The 19915-nt window shown below is 40.2% G+C and overlaps 1 protein-coding gene across 2 annotated transcripts in view; it reads left to right on the top strand.

Annotated features, from left to right (window-relative positions):
• Positions 1 to 9400, top strand: part of SHISAL2A (shisa like 2A) — a 41367-nt gene extending 31967 nt beyond the window's left edge. For both annotated transcript variants that reach the window (XR_013931012.1, XM_080406313.1), the window contains one exon: positions 3703 to 9400. Coding sequence is in view for 1 of the 2 variants with exons in the window: in XM_080406313.1 (XP_080262439.1) it covers positions 3703 to 3794 (92 nt within the window). In the remaining variant the exon portion in view is untranslated. The remainder of the gene's footprint in view (positions 1 to 3702) is intronic.
• The last annotated feature ends 10515 nt before the right edge of the window (positions 9401 to 19915 follow it).

The following is a 19915-nucleotide window of genomic DNA, read 5'->3' as shown; positions in this document are numbered from 1 at the left end:
TTGCTTCCAGATCCAGAATGGAGCAGCTGGAAGCTTTCTGTGTAAATGAAAAGGGAGGCAAGGGGCAAGGATCTTTTCTGAACTTCAACAGATAATCTGGTTAAGTGTTGGTAGAAATTCCAGGTCTTTCATTGTTTTTTGTCTTCTGCTTTTCATGTTGTCTGCTTGTTGCAGATTTCATGCCTTCACCTGTTACAGGGAGCTGCTTCACAGTGCAGTGATAAGCCAGAGAGTTCAATGGCTGGGAACTTTCCACTGCTGTGACAAAGCTATACGTGGCAATTAGATTTGATTTAACATGCATACTTCCTCTGCTAAATTCACTGGGGTTTAATTGGGAACAGGACCCCCTACATACTTGCAACTGTAGTGCAGCATATAATTCAATCTTCTTTGCATGCTCTTTTCCAGCAAAAGGGCAAACACAGCTTTTAGCTTTAAAAAGGGAAAGGAGAGGAACTAGGCAGCTGGAGGCATCGCTTCTAATTTGGAATAATAACGTATTGAAATAGTTAGCAAGAGTTACGCACAAGAAAAATCTGACACAGATTTAGTGAAGACAAATCATGACAAACCAGTGTAATTTCTCTTTGTCAAGGTAATTTTGCCTGTCAGGTAAGTGGGAACAAGTGGCTATGAGTATGGGTCTTTATGAAAATGCAAAGAGAAGTTTTCAGTGGCTCATTCACAAACAGATTTTTGGAGGGAAGGATGTCTCAGTACTCTGTGCCTGTTGAGTAGTAAAAGCTTGGTTGAAGGAGTAAGAGGCAAATCTATAAAATTTATGGATGATACCACACTGGGAAGGGTTGCAGGACTCTGGGAATTAAACTACCTTTCAGAATTATCTCAGTGCCCTGGAGAAATGGTCTGAAATAAAAAAGGTGAAATACAATAAAGATAAAAGCAAAGTACTGTATTTAAAAAAGAGAATCAAGTCCCCAGATGTACCCAAGGGAGAATAACTAAGTAGTGTGTGTGGAAAAATATCTGGGGATTTACAATATGCCATAAACAAGAATATTGATGTTCTGGGCTCTTCTTTTAGTCTGACATACGAAAGAGGGGAGCTGTGTATAGGATGTAAGATAATAATTGGCTGCAGCTAGTACTGGCAGTGCCTCTGTTATAGTAATGCTCTTAGGTGTTAATATACTGGAGACGAGGGAAAATTGAGAAAATGATGAAGATTTTGGAACAGCAGGACAGGCTTAAACTGGCTTAAGTCTAGAGAGGAAAAGATGAATGACAGTGTTCACTTATGTGAAATAGAGGACAGTGATTATTTTTCCACGTCTGTGACAGGATAAGTAATGTGCTAAATTTCACATTGAAGTAGATCCCAGTTTAGTGATGGAAAAAATCTTCCACACTGTAAGGGGAGAAGTGATACTGGACCTGCCGGTGAGGCAACTTGTGGGAATTTCTTCCAAGGTCATCTTGAACAGGCTAGACTCACACTAGTCAAAAGTGAGATAGATGAAGGATCTCTACAGCCTTAGTGTGTGTGTGGCTGTGTCTTAGTCCCAGGCATCCCTTAGGCCACACCAGAAGTCCTTGGCTTTTTCTAGACTGTGTCCAGGTCTGGGAAAGAAATGTCTGTCATACTACTGCTATGAGTAGAGACAGTCTTGGGCGCTGTGTCAGGCTGTGTGTGGGTCTGCCCCCCAGTCTGGAGAAAAAGTGATGGCCATAAACGAACATCTGAGCTCCCTTCTGATCTGGTATTTCATCAGGAACACTGTATGTGGAGGCAGAATAGACTAGACTTTTCCAGTTGAAAGGGACCTACAATGGTCATCTAGTCCAACTGCCTGACCACTTCAGTGCTGACCAAAGGTTAAACCAAAATAAGGGCATTGTTCAAATGCCTCTTCAACGCTGACAAGCATGGGGCATCAACTGAGGAGATTAAGACACGGACTCCTGAATCTGACCAGAAGACCTTTCATTAGTCCAAAACCCACGCGTATACATCCTCGTTCGCTGTTCATGCACAACATACTAAAATATCATTGGTTAATCAATACTGTTCACTCTCTTCTTGGCTAATCTCTGTGAGTTTCATGTTCTCAGCCAGCTGCCAACATGTGGCATCGCACATCCGCTCCAGCCTCGCTTCAAATCCCGTTTTTCTTCCAGGCGTTCAGCCAACCTTATCTTTCTTTCTTCTTTAGCCTTCAAAGTCCTTCACAGGCGTCATGGCCTCTGGCACTTGCCATAAAGCTCTCTACAATCAACCACCTCTCTAGGAAGCCTGTTCCAATGTTTGACTACCCTCTCAGTAAAGAAATGCTTCCTAATGTCCAGTGTAAACCCAGCTTTGAACCATCCCCATGTGTCCTATCACTGGATCCCAGGGAGAAGAGCTCAGCACCTCTCTCTCCACATTCCCGCCTCAAGAAGCTGCAGAGAGCAATGAGGTCACCCCTCAGCCCCTTTTCTCCAAATTAGAGAAGCCCAGAGTCCTTGGCCACTCCTCATAAGCCCTTTCCAGCCCTTTCACCAGCTTTGTTGTCCTCCTCTGGACACATTCAAGGACCTTAACACCCTTCTTAAATTTTGGTGCCCAGAACTGCACACAGTACTCAAGGTGAGGCTGCACCAAGGCTAAAAACAGCGGGATAATCACCTCTTTTGACCAACTGTGTTTTAACACGCCCCAGGATGTGGTTTGCCCTCTTGGCTGCCAGGGCACGCTGCTGACTCATACTGAGCCTGCTGTCAACCAGATGGCAATACTGGAGGAGGGTACCAATCTAAGGTTATATGTATGTCTCATATGTTTTAATTTAAGTTGGTCAGGAATGTATAACCATCCTCATAGCCTTAAGCAGAAGGAAATGTAGAATGTACAAGAAGTATCACTGATAACTCAGATAAGCATCATTCCTCTCAATGAATGAACCAGTACCGAAGTGGTGTTCTTTGGTGGTTAGGATGTTCTTTGCTGATAGTTGCTCTCTGCCTTGAAATCCAAGATTTTACACTTCAGAACGTCTGTCAGTAGCTGAATTAGCTGAGATTTTCTGGCCAGACTTCAGTGCATGTCCATTGTTTTTTGCATATCCAGACAAACATCTGCTTCTAAACCCAGCTCTACCAACAGCTGTTGTGCTTCCTCAGAAGCAATCTCATTTTAATGAGCAGTTATTTTTTTTGTGCAGAAATTCTTCAAGTGTTTGGAATATATATTTGTATCCTTTAGGATTAAAGGCACACATTGTGAGTATGCTGTCATACAAAAATAATGAAATGCGTGGTTTAATGTAGATATTAGTGGTGTATTTTCCAAGAGGCATTGCATATAAATGTTAGATGAATGATCCTGTCTTTATCTGCTAAGCCTTTTTTCTTTTGTTTTAACACCCTTGTGCCTTGAGTTTATCACATGTAAGGTGTGAAATCCTCATTTGCATAGCAGAGGAGCAATAGCAGTTCTACCCATCGACATACATCCCCAGAGGAGGCATTTAGTGTTTCATAGCTGTAGTAGTGCCCTTCAGAGGTGTAATTCTTCACAAGATAAAGGTCAGGAATCTAATGAGGTGCTTGGGAAGAAGTAATGCCAGTGAAATGGATTGAGCTGTGTGGTTTGTTCTAGATTTATTTGTAGGATCTCCTTATCAACTTTGCTATGCAGCCGAGGGAAAAAATCTTCCTCTTTCAGTCTAATTCTTAACTGTGATTGGTATTTTGCAGATAGAGAGCTGCATCCTTCACAAGACCCCCACCAAAACAAGCTGTTGACAAAGTCAAGTGGCATCAAGAGATTTCCTGAGCCACAAAGATGAACTGTGACTGTAAGCCACAAGACCTGAATCACTCTTCCAGAGGTGTTTCCTGGCTATTACGACCAGTGTTGATAACCAGAGGCCAATCTGAAGCTATGCCAGGATATGTATTTGTGTATGGTTACTGTACTGAGAAGTAGTATATTTTGATTTGCACATACCAGCTACTGCTGCTAGTCATTTTCATGCAAATTGTTGTCTTTACTCTGTGCAGTTCCAGTGAGATAACACAGTTGTCAAGCAGAGCAGAATTTGGCACACCATGTTGACCAAGCTTTATTTTAAGCTTTTATTGTGTGTCATCTTAGTGTGGTGTCTTCACATCATGAATATGGTTGTCTTTAGCCAAATGTGATTGTTTGCTGCACAAACACGTGTGATGCAGTACCTCAATAAAATCTGACATTTGTGTTGTATTTTTCTTAATTTATCATTTCCCCCCACCTTTGTTTCCTCAGAAGATTCTCAGGGATCTTAAAATCATTTTGATGGAAGAATTTTCCAACAAAACAAATGAAGTTAGTGAAAGGTTAATTTTTGTAGGGAAGTTTTGATTTGAATAGCTGTTCTCATAGGAAACAGAGAACACTGAAATGAATTGAAATAAACATCCACAAATGTTTTGCAGATTCTACATCAAAATATGTTGGAATATTTATTTTGAAGCTAACTAAAATTTTTCCAGTAGTGTTCCAGTTTGAAGCACTAATTTGTGAAGTGTTGAACTTCCTTCAGGTAATCAAAGAGCTCTAATTGCACATTTTATTTCCCCAGAAGTCTTAGGAACAGCCAACATAATCTTAACTATCATATTTGAGCTTTCAAGTCTTTCAAGCTTTCAGCCTTGAAATCATGAACATTAATGGTAAGGGTTTCTTTTTATCTTGTGAGGGTTCTTTAAGATCAGTGATCAAAAGAATTTCTAAAATATTTAACCATGCTGTTTATATTAAGGCAGTAGATAGGTTGTATCTTCCATTTGCAATGAAGCCTATTTATGTACCATGTCAGTTTTGTCTCTGGCTAAACTTCAATTTTTTAAGATCAGATCCTTGACAGCTTTTGGGAGTGACATCTTTGTGCGTGATAGTGCTTGAAATGTAAACTTCTTTACAGCTATCTGGCATTATGCATAACAGAACCCCAAGTGCTTCCAGTCTAAGCTACTCCTGAGTTGCATTACTTGTGTGAAATAATACACCAGTGCCCTCAAAAGAAATAGAGACTGTGGTAATGTTCTCTCTGTAACTGTTTTCGTATACTATCTCACTAAACTGGCTTTTGCTACTGTGGCCTTCTAGAAAATTAAAACCACATTGGATGCACAAAGAAAATATTTTTGTAACAATAGAACGTAAACCTGATCTTCCAGCCTCATAACTTTCTTGATTGGGACTGTCAAAGAGCAGAAGGGAAAAAAATATATATTTGCCATCTGGTTTCCTTTAAGGATTCCAGCTCTCCCTGACATGTACATTCTGGAAGTGTATGCTTCATTTTAAACCATCGATAAAAGACTTACAGAAGATGAAAAAAAGAGGTTTAAGTTATTTCAACTTCATACAAACTTGGACCAGCAATTTTGTAATTTTTAAATTTTAAAGTAATAAAGTTATTTCAAAGTAATAAAAGGTACTCTATTTTGAATGTTGCAGATCAAAATAGCTTTGGGTTTTGTCTCTAGGGCAATTTCTGAACATTTGATTCCTCAAGTACTGGGCTTTTTCTTCATTTTGAGTATCTTAAGATACCAAAGTAGCAGAATAAAAGCAAAACCAGAATGCAAAAAAAACCCCAACTTACCGTTCTTTGCCTATGTCCAATGCCTGTTGATGTTTTCTGGTATTGTGTTAGGAAAATCCATTTCTTTGCCCTTTTAGCCAGTTATTTTGTAACTGAGGGTTTCTAAAGGTCACAAAAAAGTACCTCCCACACTGGTTTGGTGAGGGAATTGGCATGCTGCCCATTAACAGCTTTTAAAAGTAATGTGCAGTTGCAACAAGGGTGGCTCCCTGTGTTTAATAAACATAATATGGCTTAATGCACTTGTTAGGCATAGCACTAATTTTTTGCCCTAGGAGCATTTTAAGCTTGAGTTGTTTAAATGGCCTTGTAAAGCAAAGTCAGGGCTGTTGTGCTATCATCAGCCATACAGAAGCTAATAAAACTCATAGGAGTTGCTATGAGCATTTTTTATTGTTTTTCAAAGTTGAGGAATTTTTGTAATCATAAGGGCAAATTAAAAGTGGTAGAAGCATTGTGTAATAGTATGCAATAGGCCTCATGGGCTGTGGGATATAGAAAGTGTGCTTTGTCTCTCTGCTTTTACAGATTCCAGCTAGGCAGCACAAGCGGTGGTCCCTGATTGATTTCACTGGGACCAGGCTGGCTGGGTCCCACTGGTAGGTCTGGGAGTGGCTGCATCTTTCTTTGGAGTCACGCTGGCAGAAGTAGCAGTTTGCTTCAGAGTGAGCTACCTTTCCCATCCCTACCATTCTCTGGATATTTAAATTTGCTTGTAATCTTTAATCTCACTTTGGGTCTAAGTAGAAAATACCTTATCAATGGCTCCACAGTATCAGTGAAGTACTTAATGACTTTCATAATTTATCACCTTATTCAAGTATAATTCCTGAAAACTTTGGCTTTTGCAATTTCCAAATTATGGAGAAAGACCAAAGAAAAGTCACAGTTTTACTGAACGAAAATAATGTCTGTTTTCATTTTTTTTTACCATGACAAATGCTAGAGATCCTCACGACTGTTCTATCCTTCAAGTTCTGAAAAACATGAAGCAGTAAAAGCATAGATTCAGCTACTTTCAAGGAACACAAATGAGAAGCTTTTAAGTTTTCATCTGTTAGCCTGAAGCTCACAGAAATCTTGTCTCTCATAATTTGGGGTAAGGAATTTAAAGTTTTGTTGAATAGATTTAGAAGTGATTATATCTATAAGGTTAGAGAAGTGGCCAATTAGTAGGTGTCTATGGAAGATCTACTTGTTCTTTTTGTAGCCATTTGTTTAGAAGTTTGTAAAGTTAAGAAAAAATGTTTAAATAGACTTCATATTTTAAATGATACTGAATAGTTGGATAAAGCTCCATTAATATATTGCATTAAAAGCAGAGGATGAGAAAATTCTGTAATGGACAAGTTTTTGGAGAGTCTCTTCCTAGCCACATGAAACTATTTCTGGTTCAAAAGAGATCTCTGCTACACTGAGAAATTGAAAAAATTGAAAACCTGATCTGAACAACCACCAGCAGCAGGATCTGTCTATTTTCCCTGCCATCATTTACTTCCAGAGCAGAACTTTGCAAACAGGGTGCTGGTTTCTACTGGTCAACAGGATTGCATTTAGCATCCCTTTTCTGTCATTCTGTTGTGCCTTTAGTGACCATGAGAATGTGGTCTACAGGCAGAAATAATTGATTTTTATATATATGTGTATGTCTATATGGCACATTTTTATAAAATAAATGCCTTTGGGAAGAATCTATCTAAGTATCTCTGAATTCATAAGCCTCTGACATATGCTAAAATTTGGATTTTAGGTATGTTACACACTTGCTACTTTAAAACATCTTTTTAGTCTTCCCTGTTATTCCTATGCTTTTTCCAATCCACATCCTTTGGAAAAACTGTTGAAGATCCTTGCTTTATATACAGAAGAGTACATTTTGATGGCAACAGAAAGCACTAAAAAAACTGTTGAAGAGCCTGAAAAGCCTTGCTGTATATACGTAAGAGTACATTTTGATGGCAACAGCAACACAAAGTGTTGAAATTGGTTAGTGGTAACGGTGTAAGTAGAAAGAGCTGCATGTATGCACTTTTTTTTTGCAGTTGATGTTTCAGGATATTCTAGCTGAAGAGTATCTTATGAAACCACAGCTTCCCTTTCCCATTTGTTAAAAAGAAAGCTGGTGGCAATAGGATGTTAAGGACCATGATTTTTTTCTTTGCTCCATCACCTGTGCTGAGCATTATGCCAGTGTCACATGGAGGTTTTAGGAAAAAATGAGTAGTTCAGGCTTTTGTTGGCTGTGGATGGACTGCTGCCAAGGGGTGTGGAGGTGTTGATGGGACAGCCTCCTGAGCCTCCTGAGCCCTCATTCAGGCAAAATCTGTACCAATTCCAAAAGGGTGTGCAGAAGCAAAACCAAGGGTTTGCCCTTAGAGTTAGAGGGAAGTGGCAGGGGAGAGCAGGTAGCTGGCTGATGAACGTTATATGTTGTCAATTCTCATGTTTAATATGATAACCTGGATTCCACAGGTAACACCTTGCAGTGACGTGGCTTTTTGCCATTACCTCTGGCTCTGTGTTCTCCCTTTTCTTTCACACAGTGTGTAGCAGATGAAAAGCCTTCAGATGTTCATGTATGGTCAAGCGAGTACAAAAAAGGCTCTGCGTGTGGCTTTCAAATAGCCATGGGACTGAAATCCATCTGGGAAACCAGAAGAACCTTGTGGAAACCAGGTCTCAGGTCAGAACTATCCTTATCTGAAGTTGTGACCTACTCCAGGGAGGAGAGCAAGATATTCCCCTTGTTCCTGATGAGTGACTACTTGGTTCTGCGAACACATGTAAGGTATGTTTCCCTTAATGAATGCACGGCAAAATTGAATCAGTATTTTTTTCCTAAATGCATCAACCACAGAAATTTCAGTAAATTGAGTCTGCTTTTTTTTGTAATGCTGAATCAAAATGTCAAACCAGCACAACTCAATTATAGGAGAGGAAATAAAGCAACACGCTGAATACCAGCTACCAGCAAATTATTTATGAAATACTTCAAATTGCCAGTGCTGTAACTACCTGTGGGAAATGAGAACAGACAGGAGCATAGATTCAGCTGTGGGAAAACTTGACTCGGAGCAACTTGTTTGCAAAGTTTCAGAATTCGATTTTTCACTCCATCTGAGCTTTATAGTCTGGTTGCACCCTTCAGTCTGTTGCTGGTTTTGCTAAAGAAATCTTTTAAGTGCAAAAAAAGTGAGGGGAGGGAAAGGAAGAACCAGAATTCATGCATTTGGATTTTTGAAAAGGTAAAGAAGCTTGCTATTTTTTCAATGCAGTATTGTTCTGCATTTTGCTGTCCTTAAAAAAGATCAGTCACCCCAAAATGCTTTCTACAGAGGAGACAATATTGCAGCTGCATCATTTTTCTTTGCATTTTAAAGTAGAGATAATTACCTTATTCCTTATTTTTATGGTGCTAAGAGACAAGGTGCAGTGACTTTAATGTCAGATGAGGTCATATCTGAGTACTTCATATTGAATGAAAAGCTAGATGCTTCCAGGGAAATAAATAGCTTTATTAATGACCAAGGCAACAAATTCAGATCTCTCCACAGTTAGTGGGAGACACTAAGTAATTCTAAGAAATACATTTGGTATTCATGCAATACATTGTTTTTAAAAAATAGTAACAGTTTGGGAAATCAATTGCTAAAGTTACTGGCTCTAATGCCTACATGTACAGATCAGGTCTGAGTAATATGATTCTTTTAAAGGGCAAGTTACTAGATTCTGTAATTTGTCAATATTTTCTATTTTTTATTTTCTCCATTGCCATGGGAAAGCAGGAGATGGGAAAGCAAAGGTCATGAGGTCTGGTTAAATATTTTGAAGTGGTATACACATCCTACAGATTCTTACCTCTGTACCTGAGGATGAGCTTACTGAGTGTGAGCACAAGCTGCTGATAAAGCTGGTACAACAGTACTGTGGTAGGACTGTGATTTTAAAGATATATATACTATCATATCCAGATTCTGATCCTAATCTTGTGCTCCATTTGGGGCTGTCGGTGTGGTTTGCCTTGGTCTTGCTGTGCCTTGGCTTTCATTCTTTCCTTTTTTCTCCCCAGTGCTGTGATGGTGCCCCGTATGGAGGGGCTGGGGGAGAAACAGCACTTCTCTTCCCCATCACATCCCCCTCTCTTCCCAGCAAAGCAGCAGAGCAGAATTGGCTCCCTCATCTGCAGTTGTTGGGTCCCAGGAGAGAGGTATGCTCGAAAAGGGAATCCTGTATGCTATAAAGTAATTCTGCAGGATGGAGAAGGTCCTAGGAAGTGCACTGCATCCCTGTTATAGGCTTTGGGGTTTATCATGGATGATCCCAGTCCTCTCCAGTGGGATTGGCTAGGAAGAAAGAAGCTAAATAAGAAAGAAACCTACAGTCCTCTGAATGTCTACTGACCCCTTCTTCAAAAGCTTTAATAGAGCTGCAGAATGTGGGAGCAGTGTGACACTTGTTTGATACCAGCATCACGAAAAATTGAGCCCAGCCCACCTGTCCACCGTTTCAAGTCTCAGAGTCTGACAACTGCACACTATGGCCATGTTGATGACTACAGTGTAAGTGGGTCTGTCAGGGGCACAGATGGAAGGGAAATGCCTGGGTTTGTGCTAGAACTGAGGGAATAGACGTAACCACTGCTGGGAGTATCCAATTCTTATCCCACAAGTGCCAGGCTTTGAACCCAGGCCCTGGCAGGATAAGACCCACTCAAACTTCCTTCTGGCAGCTCTTGAGTTTCAATTGTGTCCTGGCAATATTTTTTTAATTTTGGTTAGATGGAGAAAAAATGCCAGAATTCACTCTGGCTGATTTTATAGCAGAGTTTGGAAGGCAGTGTCTCTTAACGTGTTAAGTGACTTCACTTCTCATTAACTAGATGGAAACGAGAGCACTGAGCCCTTTCCAGGATGGAGATCTAAAGAGCAGTCAGCACGAAGTAGCATGCTACCTCCTGCATAGCATTGCCTGTATCTAAGCTGCATTCATACTGAGAAAATGTGGAGGTAAATGCGCCTAAGGCAACACAATAATGATGTTCATTTTGTATTAGAGACAAAAATGGTATGCGCAACTTGCATTTGTCATCTCATTTCTTTCTGGGTAAGAAATCTGAGAGTTTGGTCTGAGAATGTGAAGACTTCATTCTTAAAAATCCCCACCCTATTTAATTGTCTAACATTTTTTTACTTCATCTGATGCAGAGTAATTGCTCATAATGCAGACCAAAGCATGTCTGTCCCTTTCAATAGCAGCAAACCTGGGACTGGAAGAAATTCTCACTGTACACCAAATCCTCTCTCAAAGCTTAACCTGCCACGTATGGAGTTAAACTACCACTTCAGATATAGAAGCCTTTCCCTCTCAGATGTGAATATGAATCCCAAATATGCATCACAGCCCCACCTCCAATGCAATAAGGCAATTAATAATGCAATAATGCAATTAAGGCAATAAGTAGAAAGAATGAGACTATAAGGAGAATAAGTAGCTATAAACCTTCAAGCAACCAGGAGTCTGAGTGGCGTGGCCTGGTGTTTGGCCAGCTGAGATATACACACTGCCTTGGCAGACCTTGGAGCTTGGAAGAAGCCAGATACTTGGGAATGCACCCAGCCAGGAAGGGCCTATAGAGAGGAACCATGCTGGCGCACACCGTGTAGCAGATGATCATGGACTATTTTCAGGTGTATTAACTGCATTTTTTGAAGATGGAGTGATCAGATCATTTGTGGGGGAGGGAGTCTAGGTCACTCATGGGAAAGCAGAGTGAAAATTTGTGTTAATTATTGACAGAAATTTGGCCTGGGTGGTGGAGAGGGTGATGAAAGGGAGGTGGAAGAGGATGGGGCTGGCATTCTGGGACTCGGGGGGGAAGTCTCTGATTTCTTCCATCCCCTTTCCCTCTGATTTCACTTTTCATTCAGAAGTCATGATTCACCATTGTCTCTTATTATTCTTTCTTCAGTTTATGGATTTAAAGCACCCAGTCATGGAAAATACCTCTTGCATAAATGTCATCTGCTCTGTGGAGAAAAAACCGGAAGAGCATAAAGTTGGAGCACACCTATGCCAGCCTTAGTAGTGAGTAACATGCAAGTGATTTCCTTCAAATTTTGAGGAGGTTTTGGGTTTGTGGTTTTGGCTTTGATTCTTCACTTTGCTGCTGATTTGCACATTAATGAGTGGCAGTTGGAATAAAGATCCCTCCAGTACATTACGACTGGAAAGCTTGTTCTGCTTGAGGAAAATAATGTTCCTTGCAGGTTATCAGCAGACAATGTTTCATATTTATCAGCTTGGCAACAGTAAGTGATATGAGGAGCTGAAGAGTCCTCAGTGGTAGCAGTAACATTTCTATAAAGTAAATTTCTGACTTCTTCAGAATACCACAATATCTTAAATAATAATAAAAAAGAAGTGGTTGTATTGAGCACTCTGTAGCGTTAGACAGACTATGTGGAATAATACTTTAACTTGCCAGGTAACTTAATTATTGGTCAGCCAAAAATAAAATCATCACAGAACATGATGCTTTGTGCAGCTGCTTGCATGTCTTTTTGTAATAGTATGAGGAAGTACAAAATACTCCAGGACAGAGAATAATGAAAGTGCAGAACTCTGTTTCAGTGATATAATGGGACGAAGTTAAATCTGGAAGTTACACTCAGGGAATTCAAACACCCATAGAAGGAATTCACTGGCAGATCATCGGGCTGTATCTGAACAGTGCTCAGCATCCATTGCTAATCCCACACAGTAACATACAGGAAAAGGGAAGCAGAGGAGTAACAGGCGTGCACAGTAGGAAAGGATGGAGTCAGAAAGGAATCTTTCTACAGCATATATCAGATAATAGAAAGCCTGTGGAAGGCATTGGTCTGTCTGGTTATTTACGCTAGGAATAAAGTCTGTTACATCGTGTCGGTATGTTCTGTCAAGGACACTGAGCAGTAGACAGCCAGGTCCAGCTCTGTCATAATCTGCAAAACATTCTGTTGCTCAGGCTTGCCTGAGACAAAGTTGTGAGGCACTATACCAGCCAGGTACACCATCTGTTTTCAAGTGCTATTTGAAAAGCACAGAAAGAAAGAGGAAAAGAAAGACCAGGTGAAGCAAAAAGATTCTCCACCCAGGACTTACTGATCAAGAGGGGATGCAGATGTGCCGCTGTAGTAGAAGAATTCAGCGCAGGTTGCTTTCTTGTTATCCTGCAACTGCCAAAGCTCACACTATCGTACTCAACAATGCTTGACAGTCACCCGTGTGACTTGCTTTTAATGGCAGATCACATGACAGCATGACACATTGTCAGGTGTTCACATCCAAACGTTCACACACTTCTGTACTTTTCCTAGTGTCTAATGTGGCAACAGAAATGTGAGAGAAAGATTTGGGAAAGTTAGTTTTAGCCTTACAGATTTCAAATTCTTCCTTGTTTCTGCCTAAGGAGGGAACAGGGTTTGTGCAGATTTCGTGTCTCGCAGCATAAGATGATTCAGGGAAAAGTATTGGGAGTTTTGGCTTCTGGCTCATACCTCCTCTTCATTTACACTTTTCCAATTTTTCTTCTCTTTCAGGAACACTTATGTTCAGTTCAGTACCCAAAACTCTGGGGTTTGACTGGAAAATATTGGACTAAACCCTGGTAACTTCCAGAATCTAGGCTCTTCTGAGTTTTTTAAGATACGTCTTGAAGCCAGTTTGGAATATGAATATTTTAGCAAATGTTTGCATGACACATAGGTTTTCCAGTCTAATGACTGGGAAGAATAGGATCCTACAGTATCAGAGACACATAACATCCTTTTATAGAACGAGCTTTTAGGAGGCAGGAATGCTGTAAATGCTGAAGAAAGGAGCTGGAAGGAAATACCCAGGAGCCTACATTTCTCTGGCCGTTAAGGAGCAGACTTAACATACTGTTAAGCATAAACTGAGCTTGAGAATTAGATCAATGGTTATCCATGATTTTCTGCTAATGAGGAACAACACGTTTAAAAATAATAGTATCTCGTAATAAAGCAAAAATATCATCACAATCCTTGTTTCTTATTTTAGCATAAGGAAATAGAATAGTTTCATTGTGCAGTTACATTATTAGAAGCAATTAAATGTCTTCTTATTTCTCTATAGAATATAATTAATACATGTGAATATACCAAAAATGTTGTTGGATCTTGTACTAGTTTCATCTTCAAAACACAAGAACTTGAGACACAGAAACCTTGAAACCCTAAGTAGCCACTAGCTCTCGGTGTTAGCATTTTTACAGAATATCGCTTGTTTACATCAAGATGATCACTTCTCACCTCACTGCTGCTGCTGTGACTGCAGTTCCCAGGAGCTCTAAACATCGTATTCTGAAGCCTAAGAGTGCTGTAAGCATTTCTTAGACTTCTGCTATGTTGATTCTGTGCTCTTTCCCATACTTAGGAATGCTTAGCTCCATAAGGAGATGCTGAGCTTCATGGCTATGGCTAATGGAAGTGCAGAGGCCTCTTAGCGTGGAGGAGGATCCCCAGCAGCACAGGGCAGCTTGGTACAATAGCTGTGGATGGGTAGTAAAGAATTAAAATACACACAACATACATGTAGCTGGTACGTAACCAGGAACTTGGCTGGACAGAGTTAGAAATAGTGCAATGAGGGATTCAAGTAAATGTAGACTTCTGTGATATTGCTATCACAATGGAAAGAATCTGAATTTTCCTATGGATCCTGTCCACTTACTGCCTTTAGCTGTTTTGAGGGGAGGCAATTGCTCTTCAGCTGCCAAGGCCCTGTAGCTGCAGGTTCCATTTTGTATCTGTTGACTCCCCTTTTGCTGCGTACCTGCATCACTGGCAGATGATCTTTGTAAAGCTGGACCTCCGGGGAATGGTCAGTAAGCAGGTCACTAGTGCCAGAGATCAGGCAAGGTGGTGTGGCAAAAGAGAGCTGTTCTTCCCCAAGCAGCAGCAGCATGCTCCAGCCAGTCACAGACTTGCTGCCTAGTGTGACAAGCAGAGGACTGAACCCTCACTGAATATATGCAGACATTTTTCTTTTCTGTGTACTGAGGCTGAACAGAATACTTAGGACTACCAGGCAAGCATCCCATGCCCCAGCCAAATTAATTTCCTCTGTTTTCCATAGCAGTTTTCAGCAGCAAAAAGTAACGAGAAATTCTTGCTTATTGGTATTTTCAGCTACATCTATTCGGTCTTCCAGAACTGAAAGGTTTAGCTGGTTGCTAGAATATCAGGGCAAAAGCCTCCTCATCTGTTAGTGCTCTGAGACCAGCCACACTGGGCTGCTGCTGCCATTGGGAGCTCCTGTTACATTGTCAGACATTTTTCGAGACTGTGTTTAAACTCCTAGGAAAATATACACATACTCACTCTTGGGCAATGCTGCGTGGCCCTGAGCTTCCCACTCTGTCTCTGTGATTCAACAGTGCTTTTGTCAGGTCACAGCTGTAAGCAGAAGGGGCCTGATGCTGTCCTCATATGCACATTTCTTCAAAAGCTCATCTGTGTGGGTGATGTGGTGGTGGGAAATCAGGGGAGGATAAAGCTCCACTAGTAGCTTGAAAAATGGAATGTGAACACTTTTAAAAGGTACTTTGTTCTTCTGTGCCCCAGTCTCTTTTAAACAGAAGTGGGTGGACCTAGGTATGCAGTAGTGGTAATGTTTAGTAGTCAAGTACTGTCTGCTCCAAAGTGCTTTGCTCCTGGACCCAATTAGGGTTGCTAAGTGACAACAACCTAATTGTCTCCCATAACTTTGACTAAGCCAAGCATTCACAAGCAAGAAAGTGAAGTGCTGAGGACAATGTAGCTCTCCTGCTGGACATATAACAAACCAGGTTTGGTACTAATCTGTTTTCTAGAGCAGACAAAGGTATTTGTTTGCTGTTCTCCTCTAATAACTTTATTATTCCCAAGAATATTATAGGGAATTGCATTAACTGCTATGGTAATCATAACAGAAAGCAATTATTTTCAGCAAGTAACAATTACTTCACCTTCCCAAATTTGTGACCACACCTGGCCTTAATCCCAGATTTAATAATGAACATTTTTCTGAACACTAAACCGAAACAGAATATATTGCTTGCTTTTTCATGGGGAGGGCTTGCAATTCTGCATGCTAGCGTCTTACCCCCTGCCAAACCTCGAAGACATAAACTGTTATTTTAAAATATCATGATTTTTGTAAGCATCTTGTCGTATTATTAGGGGTGGCTTAGGGCTGCTTTTTATTTGTGATTGCTACTTGGTGTAGGCAAAAATGCAAAATACCTGGCTTAAAAAGCTTGAAGCCATGTAAATACTGGGACCAGCTTGGTTTCACTTGAGATACTCCACTATGTTTCTGTTACTTTCCTATCTAAGGACTTTAAAGAATGCAGATGTGAATGTAGATTTAGGAGAAAATATTAGGAGAAAACATTACAGGGCAAAATTGTTTGCTCTGTCAACATATGATTGTTACTGTGCAAACTGATCAAATACTGTGGCATTAACAGTACTAAAATGTTATAGAATGCCTCACAAAGGCATTAAATTATGTCTAAAGATCAAATTATTTAATTTAATTCTGTGTATAATAGCTTTCCCCTATGTTCCTTTTGGTTTTTAAGCAAGGCTTGTATTTTACCCGGTACTGCTTCATAAACTGTTTCTTTTTAAATCCACTTGTGCCTGACCTAGATTGAAAATTTTCATTGATAAACAACTAAAGCAGTGTTCAGCTATTCACAGCAGTATTCCTCAACATTGCTAATATTCATTAAACCTGGCAGAATGAGAAATCCCCAAACTACTAATTACCAGGGTGCTGTGCTGTTCACATAAGTAAACTGAAAAACATTCTGTCCTTGCGTTGTACTAGGAAAGATGGATGGCATTTTCTATTCTGTTTGTGCTCTCCAGTGAAAACCAGCACTGGAAAATACCCAGGGGTACTGCTAGCAAGGGATGCTTTCATCTAGCCAGGATGAAAGTGTAGATGAAAGATCGGTGAGAGCTGATGCCCTGTTTCTCACCTAGCTTCCACATTCAGAAGTGTTCTTCAGGGACTCCAGGGAAGTACAATCCATAGCTGGAGGCTGGAGTCAGCACAGCAGGCTAAGGAGATGACAAGGAGCTCCCACTAAGTTGGATCACTAAAATCTTCCGTAGGTACTTGGTAGCCCAAGTTCAGTTTGCCGTGACACAAGTACATCCCAAATCCGTAAGCTGTGTTTCCCCCTTGTAGTGATTGTATTTTCTCTGGAGGAAGAGCTCTACAATGTCAAATAATGTTGGTATTTTTCACTGCTAGTTATTTCTAGTACAATGATTTGTGGTCCAGGGCCTGATAGCCAGATTAAGAAGATTCCCCATGAGTTTGCTGGCTGAGAACATTTGCCAAGCCCTGAGCAGCACAACACATAAACAGAGCATTAAAGCCAGATTTGCTTTTAATCTCTGTTTCGCTCTAATGCAATAATTTACATTACCTTGGTATCTAACTAACGGTCTGCCTTTATCAGCAGACATGATCTTACCCTGTGCTTGCTAGAAAAGTACCATCTCCAAACAGTGGCTTAGCAAAGCCCTGACTCTCTGCTGGTAACTGCATTTGCTCAGCTTCGGGACTGTGCCTTCGTAGCCATATGGCTCACAGCCAGCCTGAAACACAGGCTAGGAGAGCTGTGGAGAGAGCTGGAGAAAAGAAAGATGGACCAGTCTTGAGGAAGTTGAAGTTAGGTTTATGAAACAGACTGTAGCCTACTTCTCCAGCAAACCATGTGAATTAAGCACTTTGCTGCATCTCCAGATATCTAAATGTGATTAAATGTCCTGCTTAATGTGAATTAATGTGATTTGAGTCAGAATTCATCTTGCTAGGTCCTTTCTTTAAATAAAATATAACCTAATTATACATGCCAATTATCAGAGAAACTGATCCTCAGCACAATTGAGGAAGAAAAATCCCTCAGCACAACTCAGGAATACAGTCCTAATGGTTTTGTGATTTTGGACAGTACAATGCTGCAAGTTCAGGCACCATGTGATTTTTAAGTGATACAAAAAGTATGTGAACTGCCGTTGTATGCATGTTGTCTTCCAATACCCATTTTTCAAATAGCTGTTCAGTTTTATGGTTTTGTTTATGTGGCTCAGAAGGGTAAAGGACTGAAATAAAACAGCTTTTCCAACAAAGCCATGTAATTAAAACCTGACACTCAGCCACTAAAGAATTCCCTGGTGGCCAAATGAAAACTGAAGAGTGTTGAGGGATATTAGTGATGTGCTAAGTCATATCTGGCTTCCAAATCAGAGGCAATCAGAATTAGTTGAGAAAAAAAATTGCTTTATTCAAGTAAAATTTTAAAAGATGCTGAATTATTAGTGTGAGGTTAGTCATGGGGGATGTGAAGGACAGCTGGGAATGTGAACTAATTAGCAATCAGATATGTAGATCATGAAAACCAAATTGTTCAACAAAATTGTAGCAATGTTAGGTTTTTCCTCTTCCCAGACAATTAACAAATTGTATCATCTCTCCATTTTACCGGTGATGAAAAAGCTGACAAGGTCACATTCTGATGTGCCGAAGGATTGTAAGAGAAGGCGTCCAGTTGAAAGCCTGGGTACTGCCATTACCTCATACACGCTTACCACTGACAGCTGCTCTCCCGAATACACCAGGCCACTGGCTCTTGGTGCCTAAATTCTCTAGGTTTGCTGGGATGTCCGATCGCCATTGTGGTTGGCATCACCGGGATGAAATAAAGAACTTGAAGCACAAATAATTGGCAAGATACCGTACCTAGTATTGCAGGGCTAGTCAGAGAGTAGGCTACTTTATTCCTGAATTTATTAAAATTAGCTCTAATTAGTAGGATTTTAATGCATCTGCCACATGATTTAAAGGACCATGTGCAGTCCTCCTATGGGACTGAACCAGCACCCTCCAATGATAAGACCAAGCTGTTGCAAGTTATGCTAAAAATGCGACCATCTTCAGCATTGGGCATAAAATTCTTATCCTCTAGGGAAAAGGCACATGAAACTTGCTTATAAAACTGGATGACTAGTGAGTTACATCCACAGGAACTAACATCTGGCTATGATCCTTTCAGATTACCCAGAATCTTAATCGAAGGAGAAGAAAGCATATAATTTCAGTAGTCAAACAGTATAAATAATAATGAAGTAGTTTATCCTTTGAACAAGCTACTTATCCTCAATGTGTATATGTACATTTTGGGCATATGAGAATTTTAAAAATGCTCTAAATGTATATCAAGACCACAAAAGTGATGTCATCTTTATTTATACAATGCAAATGTAATTAACTTTTGTTATTCATATTCTCTGTTCAAGTGAATAAAAAAAACAGCTTAGACTTTTAAAAAGTATAGTATTAGGATAAAGAACAGCAACAGGCATCTTTCTTTTGGCACCATGGGAAAGATGCAATAACTATTTCTTTAAAAAAAAGACATAAATGCTATTAATCTAAACTACCAAGGAGCAGATGAGTAGGCTAGCTAACAAATCATTTATTGTTATATAAAAAAGCATCCTTTTATGCATATGAGTATCAGTGATACTGGGATAGTTAAGAACACATTAGGAAGCTCAAGAACCAAGTTCACTATTCCAGTTTCTTTAGCATAATTTCAATGACTTTTAATAATTTCATCATGTCCACGTGTTAACTTCGTTATACAATTCTGCTCCCAGTCCCTTCTGGGTCCCCTTGTCTTACCACCTTCTTACTTTTGATGCTAGGCTTGCACCAGTCACAGTACTTCAGCAGTGTGTCCTCCCTCCCCTCCACCACAGACCCAGGACTGTTTTTCACATTACTCATGAGGCTGGGTAAGAAGATGATTACTAGATGCTTTGCCACAGTTTGTCTCCCAGGAACTTGCACGGATCTGGGGGAAGACTTCTCTGTACAAGGGCTACACTGACAGTCTCCTGCTCAACCATGTTTGTCCATAGACTTGTTGATTCAGATTTTTGTAATGATTTCCACAAGTTGGCCTGGTGGAGCTGTCAGCCTCAGTGATCTTTTAATTCCCTGTAATTCCTCTTGGATTACTTCTTAAATCACACAGTTCACTGGGAAGCCAGTAAAACACTTGACCAGTTTTGACTGTTGCTGCTCTCCAGCAGAGAACAGCCCTGGCATGCATAGGTGCTGTCTGCCTCCAAGAGAATAAGAGGTAATCATACAATATTCTAGGATAAAAAAACGTTTAAAATATGAACTAGCCTAGTTTTAAGTTTACATTAGCAAAAAACCCACCCAAACCGTTGCCCAACTCAAAC

Source organism: Falco punctatus (genome assembly GCF_963210335.1).
Source record: "Falco punctatus genome assembly, chromosome: 11".
NCBI classification, from domain to species: Eukaryota; Metazoa; Chordata; class Aves; order Falconiformes; family Falconidae; genus Falco; species Falco punctatus.
This window is presented reverse-complemented; position numbering and strand designations above follow the sequence as displayed.